This window comes from Trichinella spiralis (assembly GCF_000181795.1).
Source record: "Trichinella spiralis strain ISS 195 chromosome Unknown Scfld9, whole genome shotgun sequence".
NCBI classification, from domain to species: Eukaryota; Metazoa; Nematoda; class Enoplea; order Trichinellida; family Trichinellidae; genus Trichinella; species Trichinella spiralis.
Genome location: NW_003526948.1, coordinates 5,091,943 through 5,109,367, shown reverse-complemented (window position 1 = coordinate 5,109,367; position 17,425 = coordinate 5,091,943). Strand labels below are relative to the sequence as shown.

Genomic DNA, 17,425 nt, shown 5'->3' with positions numbered 1-17,425 from the left:
CAAAGAAATCTATATCAATTAAACTATAACTGTGCAAAATCAAAATTGCAGTATAAAAATTTAACAAAAAAACGATGCAAATTCAAATAAAAATATTAAATTGTTCAAAAAGTACTTTTATCAAGGGAACTCAAAGAAAAAACAATAAAAGCAACAACTTGTTAAAATACGTACAAAAAATAATAAAATTACTCCAATATTAATGCAATTATAAAAAATAAGAAAGTTACACCTAATGAATTAATTGTCAACATCACACAACAGTGCTATAAAAAGAATACCAAACTTAAATGCTCAAAAAATGAACTACAAAAACAAAAATAAACAAAAAATGTAAAAAAAACATCAAATACTCATTGTTCAAGAGATGCAAAAAATGAACACGACCACTCAAGCGTACTAAACAACACGAAAACATAACAACGTGCATAATTAATTAAAAGAAAGTATGAGGCTCGTTTGAAAAACTTGAAGAATCAAATCATTTATAGAGCAAAAAAATATAAAAAGTACACAAACAGACAAATATGACAAATCTAAATACAAAAATAATGCTAAAAATACGGTCGAAAAAATTCAAACTCTACAGGATACTGTAATGAAAATATTAATCAAGTACAATTACCAAAAACGGAAAGCAAACTGGCAACTGGTAATTTGAAAAATATTAACTAAATGGCGTTCGAGTTAGAATATTATTTATATATTATTTACGCATATACTTTCTACCAGATTAATCTGAAAAATTCTATCAATTAATACTGTAATTTTCGTACTTTTCTGCATTAATACCATGCATATAGCTACCGAAGCTGCGCATTATGAAAAATATCAACCTATTACGGGTTCAATAAGAAAAAGAGGCTGTTTATAAATACTGGAAAACATTGGTTATCGTTTCTACAAGTTACAGAATTACAATAATAACAAATAAAATAACACTGCAGTATTGCCAGTTTTTCCACAAATCAAGCACAGTTGACAATAAATGTGACAATGTTATTCCTAAGTGCGAACAAAGCTTCCCTAGCCGACGACGTTTCACTTTAAACGGACAGCGATCAGAAACAAAACTGAAATTCGACTAATTCAATGTTCGTCAATGATGTACTGCAATATTCAAAAACGAAATCAATAATAGAAAATTTATTCCAACAAAACAAACAAACAAAACATTATAGTTATACAACAATCAAGTTCAGCGAAGAAAAAGAATAAAATCTGCTCTGCAGGCCAATGTGCGACGATCTCACTGAATTTTGCATACCATACACCACGAGAAACATTCAATGGATTGAATTTCATGGCATCAACAGTACTGTTGCCATCGGCCTAGAATAACAGCAAAAGCGACCTGCTTCTTTAGCGACTGGGGCTCTGCTCCGCTACTGCTGAAGCAATTCGGTCCACCATTGTAAATGGAACTTATTCCCGAGCCGAAGCCACGTGATTCGCGTGCCGTAGTCGCCTTGTTTTGATCAATTAGAACTGCTTGAAGAAAGCGTTCTTTGAAGTGTACCTTATCGTAAGTGATTGGTACTTCCGACGTTTCGGGTGCCCTCGTCATTGTCAGCGATAAAAGGAAACTAGTGGGTACTGTTCCATCCGCCAGATCTTTCCAATTCCATCACTACTCTGCGTTTGCATGTCGATACGTGTCGAGAGCCCATGTGGAGACTTGACATACAACATCGACAATTCTTCGACGTGTTCGATCCGCTACGTCATTGATCTTCGCTTTAACCGACGACCTGAATAACGTGTTTGACGCAGGTGTAGTTTGAAATTTGCTACGCTGTTTGGGATGCCATGCTTCGTCGGCCAGTAATTTCTTGCGTACTTTCGTTGTATTCATTTTCACTGTCTCAAATCCGCATATACTGCCAAATAGCCCAAATTTCAAGAAAACTGGAAACATCGATAGAAACGTATGTGTCTGATATAGTCTTCTAGTGCGTCTTGATTTAACAAACGGATCGACGGTTTTGTTCAACAGGCCACTGCTTTCCCATTGCTGATGAAAAAATACAATTTCTACGACACGCTGTCCATCCTACCACGGATATATAATTTAATAAGATATCAACAAGTGCACAAGAAGAAACTATGCGCACATCAGTAAAGCAACAGACAGCCAAACTGAACTAATTACGTCACAGTCGTTGCTACAGTAGAAGGAAATGGAAAGCAAGTTCAATTTGGTTTTCTGTACCAACGTCAATTTAGTCTTCTGTTTGTGAAATGTTGAATGCTTGTAGTTGATACGATTTTAAGCAGAAAATTTTTATAGCTTTGTACTCACTGTTCTGAGTATCGTAAAATGTTCGCATCTGAGAGAGTAGGCTTTATTGATGATAAACATACCGTATTCACAGACGATTGCGTCATCTATGTGCGTGTCAATTACAGTATAAAATAACTCAAGTTACGCTTCCGTTGCGTTTGCCACATTTTTTAGGGGAGTGTATTTTATCAAGTGTTACTGCCTGTTTTTTCCCTCGATTTTGATCTTTTGTTTCTACTGTTCATTGTACTTTTTTTTAGCTCTTTACGAACTGCGTCTACTTTTTTCTCATCTAAATTTTGTTGGTTGTCGCTTTGATTCGCGCAGTTCAAGCCCACTATTTGTCAGTCTAATGGAATTAGGTTGCGTAGAGAAATGATTGTTGATCTGGAAATTGCTTAAGCGAAGAGGGCACGTCGGGGCCAATCACTATGCAAATTCATTGGCGAACGGCATGTTTAAATTTTGATTGTAAGCGATCAAAAAATGAATGGTGGGTGGGGTTGGGGATTTAGATGCAAAAGAAATCAGTATTTGACAAACAGAATCCATATGAACGACAAAAGAAAAATTCAATTTAGATGCGTTCATCAGAGCAGCAACCAATGGAATGTACTTGGAAAAAGTAGGTCGGGTTGGTTGGGGGAAAGCAGGTCTACCTACTCCACTGAAGTTGGTTTGAAGCATTCAATTGAAAAGCAGCTTACAGCGTACTGTTGCGTAGAAAGTGAAATACATGACGTGCACAAAGGAAATGGGAAGGATGGAATTTATTTTTGTGAAATTGTGATTTTTGTTTCTGATAAATTGAAAAAATGGTTATAGTAGTTGTTTGGTTGAGTTATATTTCGAAGATTTTCTTTTGTTTTTATTGATCCACTGGAGAACGCGAACAATATGGAAGAAAAGGGAAACATCAGGTTATTGGAAATTTTCAACAAAATTGGAAAAAAGAAACTATTAAAACTCTGAAAGGAAACGTTGAACAAGTTTGAAAATTGTCACTGCAAGCTGATGTGTGCAATAAATATAAATATAAATATAAATATGTTTTTACTTGAATAAATGAATGCGTTCTAGAGAAAAAAAATCAATAAATAAGAATAAAATGTTTGTCACCGCCGTGAAATACCGTTGATTTAAATAAATATCATCTATATGTGCGTGTGCGTGCGTGTGTGTGGGTGTGAAAGTCTGCTACCAGTGATGTTCACATCGATGGCAAAGGCATGAGAATTGGAAAAAGAAAAAAAATCAGATAAATAATATGTAAAACAAGCAAAGCAGTAGTTGTGAAGCGCAGATAAAGACAAACAGGTAAACAATGGAATTTGAGGAGAAGATTTGTAAAACGATTAGATAATAAATATGTGATGGTGATGATGGTGGTGGTGGTAGTGTGACAACGTTTGCCAAACATCGGTGACCAAGATTCGTCATGGCGACTTGTCGTCGACCGACAATCGATTGAGCCTGTACGCTTCGACGACGCTGGTGATCAACTTGGCACAACTGAGCTGGTCGTTGGGTCGAATGAAGCCATAGTGGACCAGCTCGTCGGACAACGCCTCGCCGGTGTCGGTGTCGGCAATTTCGCAGCTCAACTCCCGGCGCATGCTGTCCTCGTACTTCAGCTGCAGCGTCAAATGCATGGACGCGGTCGAATGGGCCGCGGTCGCGGTGCCGGATCCGGACCCGGACGCCGAGTCGACGCCCGCTTCGGCCACGTTAGCAGGGGCGGCGGCCGAGGTAACGGGTACCGCCGAACGGACTTCAGCCCGTTGGTCGACGAGTTGGCGTGTTTCGACGTGCCGTTCTTCGTCGTAGTCAAAGTCGTCGTCGTCGTCGTCGTCGCCGGCCAAACCGTTGCACAGTCTGTGCTCTGGGACGGTGTGGAACGCGTGGGCGCGCGAACGATCACGGCCGCGGCCGTCAACTGGCCCGCCATTTTCGTCAATCCGTCCGCGCCGACCTGCGTCGGTACAGTAAGCCGACGTGGCGCGTCGTTTCAACGCGGTCAACGGATACACGCCGGTGCGGACGTCTTCTAGAAATTTGTTCAAATCCGTCGCCGGCATGTCATATTCTGTCAGTCTGAAATTTTTGTGGAATTTCATGCGTGCCCAACGATACGAAAAATCACCACCAACCTGCACGACGATTCACCGTCCGGACGGACAATTTCCGCCAAAACACGAGTCTTGTCTTTGCGTAGTCGGGCGTCGCAGTCGGCGAACGACGAGTCGAAATAGTCCAATATGACCATGTGCGCGGCGAGCAGGCGCAACGACGGCACTTCGAACAGCGCAGGCTGGAGGATCAACTGGCGCGCCGACGGTCTGACGCAAGGATCATGCTCCAAGCAAAGGCTGATCAGACGCCTCTGCTCGTCGTCTTCGACCAACTGCAGTGACCGTTGGATCTGGTCCGGCGAAGTGCCGGCCACGCCCTGCAAAGCCATCTCGAGCGCGCAGATGCCGAACGCGTAGATGTCAACGGCCGGCGACAGTTGGTCGCCGATGCGGCGGTATTCGGGCGCGATGTAGTGCAAATTGCGTATATTTTCCCGGTACGTTTTCACGTGCTGGTGGATCAGGTAGGGCGTGACGCAGCCGATCTTGATCAAACCGTTCTGCTGGATGAAAATCGTGTCGCTGGTCAAGTTGCAGTGGACGACCGGCGGCTCGAACGAGTGCAAATAGTCCAAAGCCAACAGCACCGGCATGCACCACTTTTTCCACGCTTTCAAACCGAGCGCCTTGCCTCCGCGGGCGGTGCGCTTCATAAACTGCGACACCGACCCGCTGGACATGTACTCGGTGATGAAAATCACCCTCTGCTTGTCGCAGTTCGTGTCCAACCAGTAGCTGTGCAATTTGATCAAATTCGGATGTTCGAGCCTGGTGAGCCGGTCGAACACGAGCCGTATCTCTTGCAGCTCGGCACGCAGTTTTCTCCTTTCCGAAAAATGCACCTCGTTCCAGACCACTTCGACACCGAGTTCCGTGTCCATGGCCAAATAGGCGGCGTCGATGCCGGGTACGTCGCGTTGGCTGACCCGTTCGCGCCTTTTTTGCCACCGACCGCAGGGACTCTCCTCCAACACGGCATCGCTCTCCTCGTCCGAGTCGTCGTCACTCAACGAAGCCGTGCTCTGCTTGCGCATGTCCATGAAATTCTGCGAAAAAAATTAACCGAATAATAAAACCAATTCTCTCGTTTACAATATCGTCTAAACCGTCACAGCACGCGAACGCGCTCACTTGCTTCGCTACATTTCAACTGACTGCTCAAATCACACTAGCCGGCAAAATGGAAAAAACTTGTCATCAACCAGTGCAAATAACGAATCAATAATAATAATAATCATAACAATAATTTCATTTCTGATTGACTGACAATTCAGCTTCTCGTTGTTTTCAAAACGTAGGCATTCGCAAAAATGTGGCCTTGATCTTCTTCAACGAAATGCATCAATTTAGAAAATTGGGAAAACCAACTGACATAAGAAATTAATTAAACAAAACAAAACAAACAAATATTGTTGAATCAAGGAAAACTTCAAACAAAAACGCATCCCAAAGTAATCAAAAATAAAATCACACATTAACACATCGACTATTGAAACAAACTGTCATGCGAAAGAATAAAAACGAAAGAAAAAAAAACAACTTGCACAAATTTATCCAACAATCAATTGATCGCTTCGAAGTCGACAGACGCCGTCTTTTATCGATACGAACGCTTCTTTTCACGTCGGAACAACCAGCCACTACAGCGTACGAAGAAATCATTCGCCCAACGCAACACATCGCACTGGAAACGCCGAAAAACGTCCAAACGCTCAGCTGAAATGCCAACAAAACAACGGCAACACTATTACAATGCATTACAAAAAACTTACAGTATGAAAAACTTAATAATCATTTTGTACAGTATGGTAGGTTTTTAAGAAATTTAAATCTATTCCACTATATTTATAACAATTTTCATCTTAAAATTTCAAAAAAAAACTTATATAAAGTTAATTTATTTTGGTATATTTGAAAAACTCAAATGCCAGATACAGTATACAAAATCAACTGCCAATAAGGGAAAATGAAACTTATTGAGCATATTATTCAATTATAACTTACGTAAAGCGTATTTTTTTCAGTATAAAGGGAGTCATAGAAGATGCAGTGTGTTAAATTTCAAAAACCTTTTGCACAGGCAGTAGATTTTCATTTCAACATTTTGATCATCATAGTAGTTAATTTATCTTAAAATAAAGTTGGTTTTTTTATCTCAAATAGAAGATTTAAATTTCAAAGTGTAATATTTACTTGGAAATGAAAAACACAGATTACAAAGCGATAAAAATAGCGTAGGCTATTAAAGCAGACTGCCGACATATTCAATGATCTTTTGAACAAACTAGCTTCAATTGTTCCAACGAGAGGAGCAATAAATAAAAAAAATTGATGCCTTTAGAAACGGAAACATATGCATCTACTTTGTAAAGCAGTTTTCGGTTGAAAGAACACAGCTTCGATTTGTGAAACGATTTAAAATTCATCATTTAAAGAACAATGACCTTTTTAACCAGGGGGGGGAGGGGGAAAAATGCTCTTCAAAGCGCAATTGATGCGTCATTTCTGCGTTGGTGAAATTTATAGCTCGAGAACAAGTTTCGATAGATAAAAATTGGAAAACCTTGCACAAACATCATCGAAAATTTGCATCATTTTATCACCAATTATTAAAGAATATATAGAAATACCAGAAAAGTTTAATTCTTATTTTATCAAATAATATTTCACGATAAAAAAGAAAAAATTAACAAAAAGTTGTATGCTAAAATACATACATGATAAAGTTTATGAATAAACAATATTTCGACTATGATAATTTTGTTGACGTTAAAAACTTTATCATAGTGTTCGTTTGAAACTTTTATTATTTAATCTATTTGAACAGTTTATGGGTTGAAAAATTTTAATCTTTTTCCCTGTGAATTTATTTTTAATTTCAAACTTATTCTCTTTTTCCTGAAACATTTAACGTTGCAATAGTGCACAACAAATATACAATATCTTTTTCATCTATTCAACGATATATGTATACTTTATTTTTTTAATTTGAAATATTTTTCAGTGTTATTTTAAGTAACATTCGAAAAATTATTTACCGTAATAGAGATCTCAAAAATTTCATAACGGCGCTCGATAGTGGACGACACTTTATAAATAGAAAAAAACCCATTCCGCATTATTAATCCTTTTTTGAAAATTATTTATTAAAACTGCATCTATCAATTAGATTTTTTTGATAAGTTAATAATTTTTTCTTTTTTTAATTTTTACAGATGACGTGCAAAATTGTGCATCGGTGATGGTAATGTTGTTTTTGAACATCGAATTGATGATACTGAATTGTCGTAAAGTGTACACTTTTTCATAGAAGATATTATTTTTCAATTTACTAAGCACGTGCACATCTGGTCCGTTAATTGAATCAGTAAAAACTGTTTAATGGAAAATTCGCTTTAATTTATGAAGCTTTTTACGATTGCTTTTAAAAAACTTCATCCCAGTCAATAGTCAAAGCTGCCGCTGAGATGGACAAATTCACTGCCACAGATGCACGTCTATTTTTAATGCAAACATTATTTTTTTAGTTTAAATTATCTTTTATTTTCTCCCCCACTTTTACAGAGAAAAAATATGATGATCATATCGAAGATAATGCTTCAGTTGAATGTTATTTATTTGACATCCAAGTAGTCGTTGTTGCTGTTTGCCTTATGCTTAAATCTGACCAACTGACTGTCAGTTGCATATTTTGATACTTGTACAACAGATGTCCATTTGGTTGACGTTTCCAAAGCACATTTTAGCCAGTATTATTGACAATTCATTTCCATTTTATCTGATTGGTTGAAGTTACATTTGTGAGAACGATGTTGCTTGATCAGTTTGAAACTTTATTCGTGCTTGTCATCTTCGTCAAATTGTTGCTGACTTTTATTGTTACCGTTGTTATTAACGTCGTTGTCGGTAAGGTTGACTTATTTCATTTTATAATCGATTCAATTTCAGAATATTTTGCTTTTCACAATTATAATAAGTTTTTTCTTACTAATAATTAAAACTGAAATTTTATTCGTATTAATGTTTTTAATGCACAAGTTACACATGTATATTCGTAATACTGGTAATAGATTATTTGCAATAAATGAATTTGTTCATCAAAATATTTCCTGCTAATTCTCTGCAACAACGCCGTTACAGTTTTCCGTCGTTGGCAGCAGTCGAGCTGTAGCAGTTGTCATGTGATAATAGTTAATTCCTAGCTTTTCAATATTATTTAATTTTTCCATTTCTCCATTTCCATTACTGATATATAAGCTAATTTGTGCGAAATGCTCTATCCAATCTCGTGATTTATTCACAGAATTAATGATAGATGTTCGAAAAAAAAATCTTTTCAAGAAATATGTAGCCAAACAAAAATCCCGTGACTTATGAGAACAACTGCCCAAGGCAACGTTGTGTTGTTTGACAAATGTCAAATATTCTAATTTATCAAGCGTAAAGAGAAGAACATTCTGTATCTAGGACACTTTTGATGACCACTGCACATGTTCAAATATAAATCTTATGCGAATCTTATTAAAAGCACAACAAAGTCCCTTAGCATGCGGCAGCGGTGCACAAAACTGAAAGGCGGTGGCTTTGATTTGAAACTTTGCCACATGTAATAACAGTTGCTTTCGCAAACAATTGTCAATCAGTAACAAATAACAATAGCTTCATCTCAGCTTTCAACAGGTATACTTTAAAAACAATAATAAAAGTGAAAATAGCATCAATTAGCTTTCCTTTGCTAGAGAAAAATAAGTCTTGCCCAACATTTTACTTTTTTTCACTTTGTGCAGATAAAATGTTTAATTTTTTGTAATATTTGACATGCAAATTTTGTAACTGATTTTTTTGGCTTTAAAATGTATTTTGGTCGTTTATTGATTACGCTGTTTTGATTTGTTTACAACATAGAACGCCTCGGTGATATTAATCTATGCAATCTTTTGAAAGTTATTCATGCCTTCGCTAATGCATATATTAATAATTTTCACTTTTGTCTGTAAAGTTATTTTGGACCAATTGGCAGAATAAACTGGTGGCAGTAGTATTGTTATACTGCACCAGAATCCATCAACAGCAACAGTTGGTATTATTGTCACTCAGAAATGTGATATTTCCGCCTTAAGCTAAAATGCATGTCGCCTTTATATATATAAAAAATTATGATCATTTATTAAACGAAGTATTTATGTGCATTCTGATACAAATACAACTAAGTGAACAGCTAAAAATGTTACTACTGTCATACGTGAAAAAGAAAGAACTGGCGTATACTAAGTACACTGCTGCGTTGTATAATGACTTCTTCACATAAAGACAACAACGTCAGTGAATCTCGCTGTGAAACTACTAAATGCACATGTAATGAATGCTGAATAAATGCCCCTGTAAAATTTAGCATTCTATTACTCATATTAAACTAATTTGTATGTTTCAAGCTGTTGTTAATTACCAATTTAAATTCATCAAATTGAAAAAGTTCGCTGACAGAAATTTCAATACTAGCTCGCAATTTAAATTGGGTGTAAAATTGTTGGTTTAGTGATAAAGTTAAGAAGAATTTTAACCTTTTGTTACAGACACGAAAACAGGGAAACAAAAAAGCCTATTTGTATAATGCATCATGAGAAATATCATGGGTTCTATAAGTCTATGAAAAACGTCAATCTTAAAATAAGAATTCGCAACAATTATTTCAAACGATCATCTCATCGTGAGAGAGAAAGTTATTGTGTTTGCGAAAGCCTTCGCTAAGGAAGGAATAACATTTTATATATGTATCATTATTATTGTTTGTCTAGTTGCTTATTGCCTTTCTTCGAAATTGATTGCAGGCCTTTGTAATACGAAATACTTTCTCTTATCTAATTGTAAACGCTTGGCAGTAATGATTGATATCTTATGATTTCATTCTGCCCATGCTTACGATTTCTTGCTTTTCAAGTAGCTACTTTTGCTTTTTCTCGCTGGCTAGTGAAACCGGTTTAGAATATAGCAACTAGCGGCAATGCATTACAACTGCAGTGTAATTCAGCAACAGAATAGATTTTTTGTTACTTTTAAGCATAAAAGCTTCATTTAAGCATAGCACTTTGAAGCAAATTACATTTTTGTATGTTTTTTACGTGCTTATATGCGAAATATAAGCAGAAGTTATAAATTAATCTTGCATTACGTTGGGGGTACTGTATGTTGTAAAGTAGGTTTTAATTTGAAAAATTTATGAAATTATGATAAAATTTTAGCGGCCTTTTATTTAAAAAAACTACAGTATTTTTTTAGGCAAATTTCAGGTATATTGAATTTCAATTGATTTTTAAGAAATTTTTTATAATAGAGTATGCCTGGTGTTTTAGTAGCAGTGTTAATTTTTAGGAGCAATTCTGTGAAAAAAGCAGATTGCATTTACTGTTGGACGATATTATTTTACTTTATTATTTCATTGATTACTTGCTGTAATATGAAACATACTATTGTAATAAAACATGATATTAAACTGATACATGAAACTGTTTGTGCAATTTACAGAAAATGATAATTAAAAGTTGCAATTCACTTTTTGCATATGATGATATATTCTAACATTGCAGTATTTTCTAGCTGAAAGCTGGAAGGCATAAACTGTTTGAAGTTCGTTGAACAATATCAAACTACAGTTTTGCTGCTGCATCAATCAGGAAGTAAAGCAGTAAACTGAAACCTTTTTGGCAATAATTTATCACAACATTTTTTTAATTTACAGCTGCTACAGTTGGTGCTTGTTGTTTTCAGCAGCAGTTTTGAAGTCAGTATTTACTTGGGGTGTAGACATTTTTTTATTGAATCTGTACGTTCCAGTTTCATGGATATCATCAGTATTATGTTTACTCAGTGAAAAGGTTTGCTCATTTGGCTGTTTATTGCATTTTTATGTCACAGATTCCGTAAAGCAGTATTTTTTTAATTAAACTGACCAATCTTTTTAAATTTCGGAAATTCTATGAAAAGTAGACAAACACCTTTTATAAACGGTAAAAGTAAAAAATTTTCAGAAGAAATACAGTCTGCTCTCAACATGCGCGGTATGTGCGTACTGGCGAAACTGCGAACGTTGAATTTCTGCAAATATTTGCCGCTTCTATTCATACAGTCCGCCGATGCCTTATAATCCTACGCAGTTGTCTGAAAACTGCAAGAGATATCACGGACCGTCTACTGATTTGCATTTTAAGCATTTTTCTCATACTTATTTTTTATTCGTTTGATTGAGTGTATAATAGTTAAAATCATCAGTGTGTTCTTGCATGCAAGCTTAACAGAAGTGAGTGGACTGTCCGGTGCATCTTTTTTGAAAAACATTGTGACTACAGTATTTACTTCCTGCATTACGTGTTTACTCAAATTTTGCGTTATTCTCATGCAATGCTGGACTGTGCAAGCATGAAAGCGGAAGTTCTGCGCTTCCAAACATGCCTGGACTAGTTGAACCGTCTGTGGAGCAAGCGTCAATCGTGGGACCGTTGCTGACGTAAGCTAACCTGCCGTTCGCAGCGCGCTTCCTTTCCCTTCACTCTAATATTCTTATCTCTTTCATCTAAGCATCAGTAGCAGTTATTTAGCTTCGGGGTTTGGTTAAGTCGTTATCACTACTGTTATAGTGTGGAAGCTCATATGCGGAAACAACCTCTGCATTGAATCTGCAGATTCATAGCTGCACACATAAACACCAGCATCTAAAAGTAGGATTTATCTTTTTGACGGTTTTCATTTCTGCGAATGTTGAGAGCTGAGTGTATTTTTATGAAACAAATTGTAATTCATGTTTTAAACTCAAGCGAAAATTATTGAAAAAAACTAGTTTGATACAGATTATTATTATTATTATTGAGATTTACCTATTTTTCACCTTACTTATAGTCATTTTAATCCACATGACACAATTTCCCTCTTTCCTGTTAAGAGTACCTGAAAATCTTTTAATTTCTCATTTTATTTGCTGCTTGCTTAATTTCGGCACGTTTTAGCTTGTGAACTTGCGGCTGAATGAAATGGATGCTTTGGAAAAACACGAAGTATTTCCTACGAAATTTAATTTTGGCTCGAAAACTACTGATGATTATAAGAAACGCGTTGTTTACTTCTCGGATGGTAAAAATTATGCCTCCTTTATTATTTATCTATATTTATTGTTTTATTTATTTCTTTATTTACTTTATGACTATTATTCTTTATATTCCATGTAAATTAAAAAATAAGATTAAAAAAATCAGGAAACAGAATAATTAGGTTTTACCGCCTTTTTTTAAATTATTAAAATTTTATTTTTGCTAATCAGTAAAATGATTAATTTCAGTTTCAATGATTGCATTTACTGTAAGGATTGCAACTGTAGATTATTATTATTATTATTATTTAAAATACATAATTCAAAAATGAGATATATTATTTGCATGTTTTTCTTTGTTCACATTAGTTATATTTGCATATTGTGACGAAATGCGTGAGATTTGTTCATTCATATCAGTGACATTTTTGGTTGGTATGATTCATGTGGCATTTTAAAAATGAATATTTGTAAATTATTTAATAAGTGTTGCTTATTGATATGATCGTGTTGGGGTATTTATTTGTTTAGATACCATTGGTAACTTCAGTTTTACCTCCAGACACCTAATGAAACCATTCAGAGCTGCAATGACAGACTCTTTGGTACAAAGTTATGGATTGACTCAGTGTATGAAAGTTATGGTAATTGTTTTTGCTATTTCCGTTTATGCGTATTACGATTATTCTTTTACAGAAAACAGAATGGGCATCGGAAGATGATTTGAAAGTTTTTCATACCAATGAATACATTGAAGCAATAAAGGTGGCAACGAAAACAAAATCTAAAAAACGTAAGTTTGCATTAATTGTTGGGCAATAAAAAGCCCTCTCTTATTTAAATGAAATTCTGCATTGACATCTGGAACATCTGGCAGCAATATTATTCTGATGGATATCTAATAATGATGATCTGTTTTTTGTATCTCAATTTTTTCAGGTGGTGGTGATGCAGACTGTCCAGAATTTTTTGGCGTTCTTGAATACTGTCGTGCCGTTGCTGGCTCCTCTCTTTGTAAGTTTAGAAAAGTTATATTTGTTATTTTTTTGCAGATACGATAACACTAAACGGATTTTATTACAGGAGATCTAACTAGAGTGTGAAAAGCATTCAGTAACATTTTAATGCACAATTCCTTTAACATTTATTTGTTGCAGTCATATATATATATATATGTGTGTTTTTTCAACATTCTGTGGAGCGTTTTGCAGAATACAGCTATTTTTATACATTCCAGCAAGTGCACGTGTTATGAATATGAGAACTAGTGATATTATTATAAATTGGAATGGTGGTATGCATCACGCAAAAAGTTATGAAGCGTCTGGATTTTGTTTCATCAACGATATTGTATTGGCTATCTTAGAATTGTTAAAGTAATGTTCATTATAAAATGTTAATGATTCATGTTAAGTTGAAAACTGATGTTTTTTTAGAGTTTATGACAGAGTATTATATGTTGACATTGACTGTCATCATGGAGACGGAGTTGAAGAAGCGTTTTACACGACTAATCGAGTCATGACAGTATCATTTCATAAATATGGTGATTTTTTTCCTGGAAGCGGTCGACTGGAAGTAATGGCATACATATATTGCTTTTGCTGCATATACATATACATGAATGTTTTTTTTTATTTAGGATATTGGCTTGGATGAAGGAGAGAAGTACGCTGTGAACGTTCCGTTAAATTCTGGAATTGGTGATGCGAACTATGTGGCGTTGTTTCGAATGGTTGTTTTCTTTTATGCAAAAAATCATTTTAGTTGAAAAACAATGTTTATTTACAGATTATTACAAAAATTGTCGAACATTTTCGCCCATCTGCTATTGTTATGCAATGTGGCGCAGATTCACTGGCACACGACCGTTTGGGTTGCTTCAATCTTTCAGTTAGCGGTTTGTAGTGAATGAAAGAAAGCGAAAATTATTTATTTAGTCAAATGGTATTTCAGGACACGGTGAATGTGTTAAGTTCGTTCGATCGTTGCAGATTCCGCTTATGTTGTTAGGAGGTGGTGGATATTCCTTGCATAATGTTGCTCGTTGTTGGACCTATGAAACATCCATTGCGTTAGACGTTCCAATAAACAATGGTTATTTTTGGAGAAGAAAAAAAGGGAGAATTTTTTTTCAGTTTGAGTAAAAATTATCTTTTTTTAGATTTACCCTTTCACGAATATTACAATTTCTATTCTCCTTCATTCAAACTGCACCTTCCGGCTGCTAAAAATGTGTTAGATATGAACGGAACGCGTTATTTGGAATATATTGGGTACGTTTAGTTTTCAGCTACTTTCCAACAATTTCACTTTTATTTCAGAAAATATATTTGTGAAAATATACGTTCGTTAGAACATGCACCATCGGTAGAAATAAAAGGTTTGCAGCAGCATATGAAAGAAACAGTCTTTACGTGAAATTGACATATCTCACTTTTGTAGATAATAAGAATTCTGGAAGCAGCAGTCCAGGTAAGGATTCTGAGGATAGTGAAAGCAGTAGTCCGCCTGAAGATTCTGAATTACTGGATATATTCGAAGAAAATGAATGGTTGCCAGGTAATTGATGTTTTTTCATTGGTGAAGATTTTTTCATTTTTCATATTTTTAGGAATAGATGGCATAGTCCATCTTAAGTGAAAAATTGCATGTATACAAAAAAAATTTACGATGAAGCGTGATTTTTAAAATTTGAATAATACTGAAATTACATTGCAATATTTAGTCCATTTAGTAAATACAACATATTTTACGAGAATGAATCAAAAATAGCAAAGCACACTTACTCATCTACTATACTTCACAAATTATAGATGCACATACGCAAATATTTACTGCATTCAGTCCGTCTATTAATATGAATTGCTGTAAGAAGTAGAGTCCAGTTTTATAAATTGAATATATCGTTTTTGTTTATATACATATATATCCATGTATGTGACAACAGCACGTTGACTTATTGTTTTCTGATGTATTCAAGCGCACATTTTCTTCTTGTGTATTGCCCAATAGATAATCGGTTGTATTCACAGTAAATAATCAAGTGAAAGAGTTAGCATATACTCTAAATCCAGAGTGCTCCATCCGTATTTGGAGACAAGAATACAGTGTGCTTAAAATTTTCATTTTGTCTATGCAGAATGTTCATTCGAATTTGACATCATATGAATTATCGCATCGAGAAGAAGAAGAATCAGCGGAACAGTGCTAAAATTGCTTATTGCAAACATTGTTTGTGATGCATTGGAAAGTATTGGATGATTATTTTTGTCTGGATAAGTTATGCAGACGAACATAATAATGGGAAAAAGTAAAGTCATTTCGAAGCTACTAAAAAATGACAGAGTTGTATTATTGCCATTACGCAAAAAGAATGCAATTGCCATTTACTGAAGTCATCCTAATAATCGAGCTAATGCAACGTGTTTTAATAGCTCACTTAACGACGTAACGGTTTCCTGATTACCTGATCATTGGCATTAATAATGTTTTTCGTCGACAAGAATAATGTTGTCTAATCAATTCGTAATATAATGGCGTATAAACCTTGGTGTTAATAGTTGTAAAAAGTAGCTTAAGGCAAGAGACACTGAAACGTATAGGAAAAATAGAGTTCGGTGAAGTGAAACAACAAATAAACAGTTCCCACGAAGTTCGAAATAAAGCAAATGGATGTGAGTAATGGGAACATTTAAAGTGTACAATTTTACACAATTAAAAATGAAACTATGTACAAGATATAAATGCATCCCGTTTTGGACAGCGAGTTGCGAGCTAATATGCTATTGCATTAGCCGCAGAAAAGAGCTTAATTTGCAAACAAGCTTGACCTCAGCTTCGGCTGGATAAATGGATGGAAGTTAATTGTTGCCATGTTGACACTGTAGCTTCTATCTTAGAAAATTGCCGTTAATGGAGCGCACTGTGTGAGTTGTATACTGTGAAATCAAGCCAAAGCATTTGCTCATTTCTAGCTTATCATCCACATTTTTGTATTGTCGAAAATTTCCTATTCACTGTGCAAGTTTCTTTTTTTATTTCTTCACAAACTGGAAGTTGACATTTTGAAAAAAAATAAAGCTTATGATACTTGAAAAAATATTTGCATAACATCTTAGATTCAGTTGTAACTATCAAACGAGGAGTTTTGTTTAAAAAAGTGATGCGCAGGATAGCAGTTTCGATTGGTCGATGAATTTATCAAATGATCGATTATTAACTTTGTAAATCAATGAAAGCCGCAAATGATTTGCACCAAGTAGCATAATAAATGAAAAAAGCAAGAGAATTTGATTTAAATTTCAACTGCACAAACTGCTTTGTCTGCTTGTCAAGCAAAACCAGATTTATCATAAACAAACAAACAACACCATCAACCAACGGTAGCAGAAATTAAACCAAAACATCGTTAGCTAAGTTGGTCAGCCACGGCATTTGCACGATATGCCACCAGCACTGACTGGCACAGCTGATGCGGCGCAGGATTGTATTCTGGTCTTTTATTGTCGACGTGGCGGTTTATTTTCTCTTAACAATATATGCGCTTGCATTATTGATGCTATTGCGTTGTAATTTCTTCAACTTCTTCTTCTCCTTTACTCGTTGCTCAAAGAACTATTATTCCATTTTTCATTGTTCACTTTTAATGCATTCAACAGCTAATAACAATATTGACGCGTTTGTTGATGATATCCGGTTGCAGGTAAGTGTTTTATTGCAATTTATTGCATCAGCTAGTGAACAGCAATCTCGTCTGCTTTGTAATGAGATTTTGTTTTTGTTTGTTTGTTTGTTTTTTTTGGATTTTAAAAGTGCTCATTTCTCATCTAATCATGAGCAACGCAGTTGCTTGAAAGCACATTTTCAAGCACAACAACAACAACAATAATACACGTCATCGATCTCAAAAGAAAACAATCTTAATAGCAG

The 17,425-nt window shown here is 35.3% G+C and overlaps 3 protein-coding genes across 3 annotated transcripts; 1 reads left to right on the top strand and 2 right to left on the bottom strand.

Annotated features, from left to right (window-relative positions):
- Positions 1-240: 240 nt before the first annotated feature.
- Tsp_11145 (conserved hypothetical protein) lies at positions 241-1,305 on the bottom strand. Its single transcript, XM_003372080.1, has 4 exons — positions 1,175-1,305; positions 941-1,073; positions 723-738; positions 241-266 (listed from the first exon to the last, which is right to left on the bottom strand). Exons 1-4 carry the CDS (start codon positions 1,303-1,305, stop codon positions 241-243), a joined length of 306 nt encoding a protein of 101 aa, XP_003372128.1.
- Positions 1,306-1,630: 325 nt separating this feature from the next.
- Positions 1,631-5,450, bottom strand: Tsp_11146 (nuclear receptor-binding protein). Its single transcript, XM_003372079.1, has 4 exons — positions 4,435-5,450; positions 4,149-4,378; positions 3,689-3,918; positions 1,631-2,053 (listed from the first exon to the last, which is right to left on the bottom strand). Exons 1-4 carry the CDS (start codon positions 5,448-5,450, stop codon positions 1,631-1,633), a joined length of 1,899 nt encoding a protein of 632 aa, XP_003372127.1.
- A 4,576-nt stretch (positions 5,451-10,026) lies between these two features.
- On the top strand, positions 10,027-15,707 carry Tsp_11147 (histone deacetylase 1). Its single transcript, XM_003372078.1, has 16 exons — positions 10,027-10,123; positions 11,182-11,288; positions 11,442-11,471; positions 11,760-11,917; positions 13,056-13,137; positions 13,190-13,286; positions 13,433-13,507; positions 13,731-13,869; positions 13,930-14,071; positions 14,136-14,228; positions 14,285-14,393; positions 14,450-14,590; positions 14,658-14,769; positions 14,818-14,840; positions 14,885-15,055; positions 15,529-15,707. Exons 1-16 carry the CDS (start codon positions 10,027-10,029, stop codon positions 15,705-15,707), a joined length of 1,755 nt encoding a protein of 584 aa, XP_003372126.1.
- Positions 15,708-17,425: the final 1,718 nt, after the last annotated feature.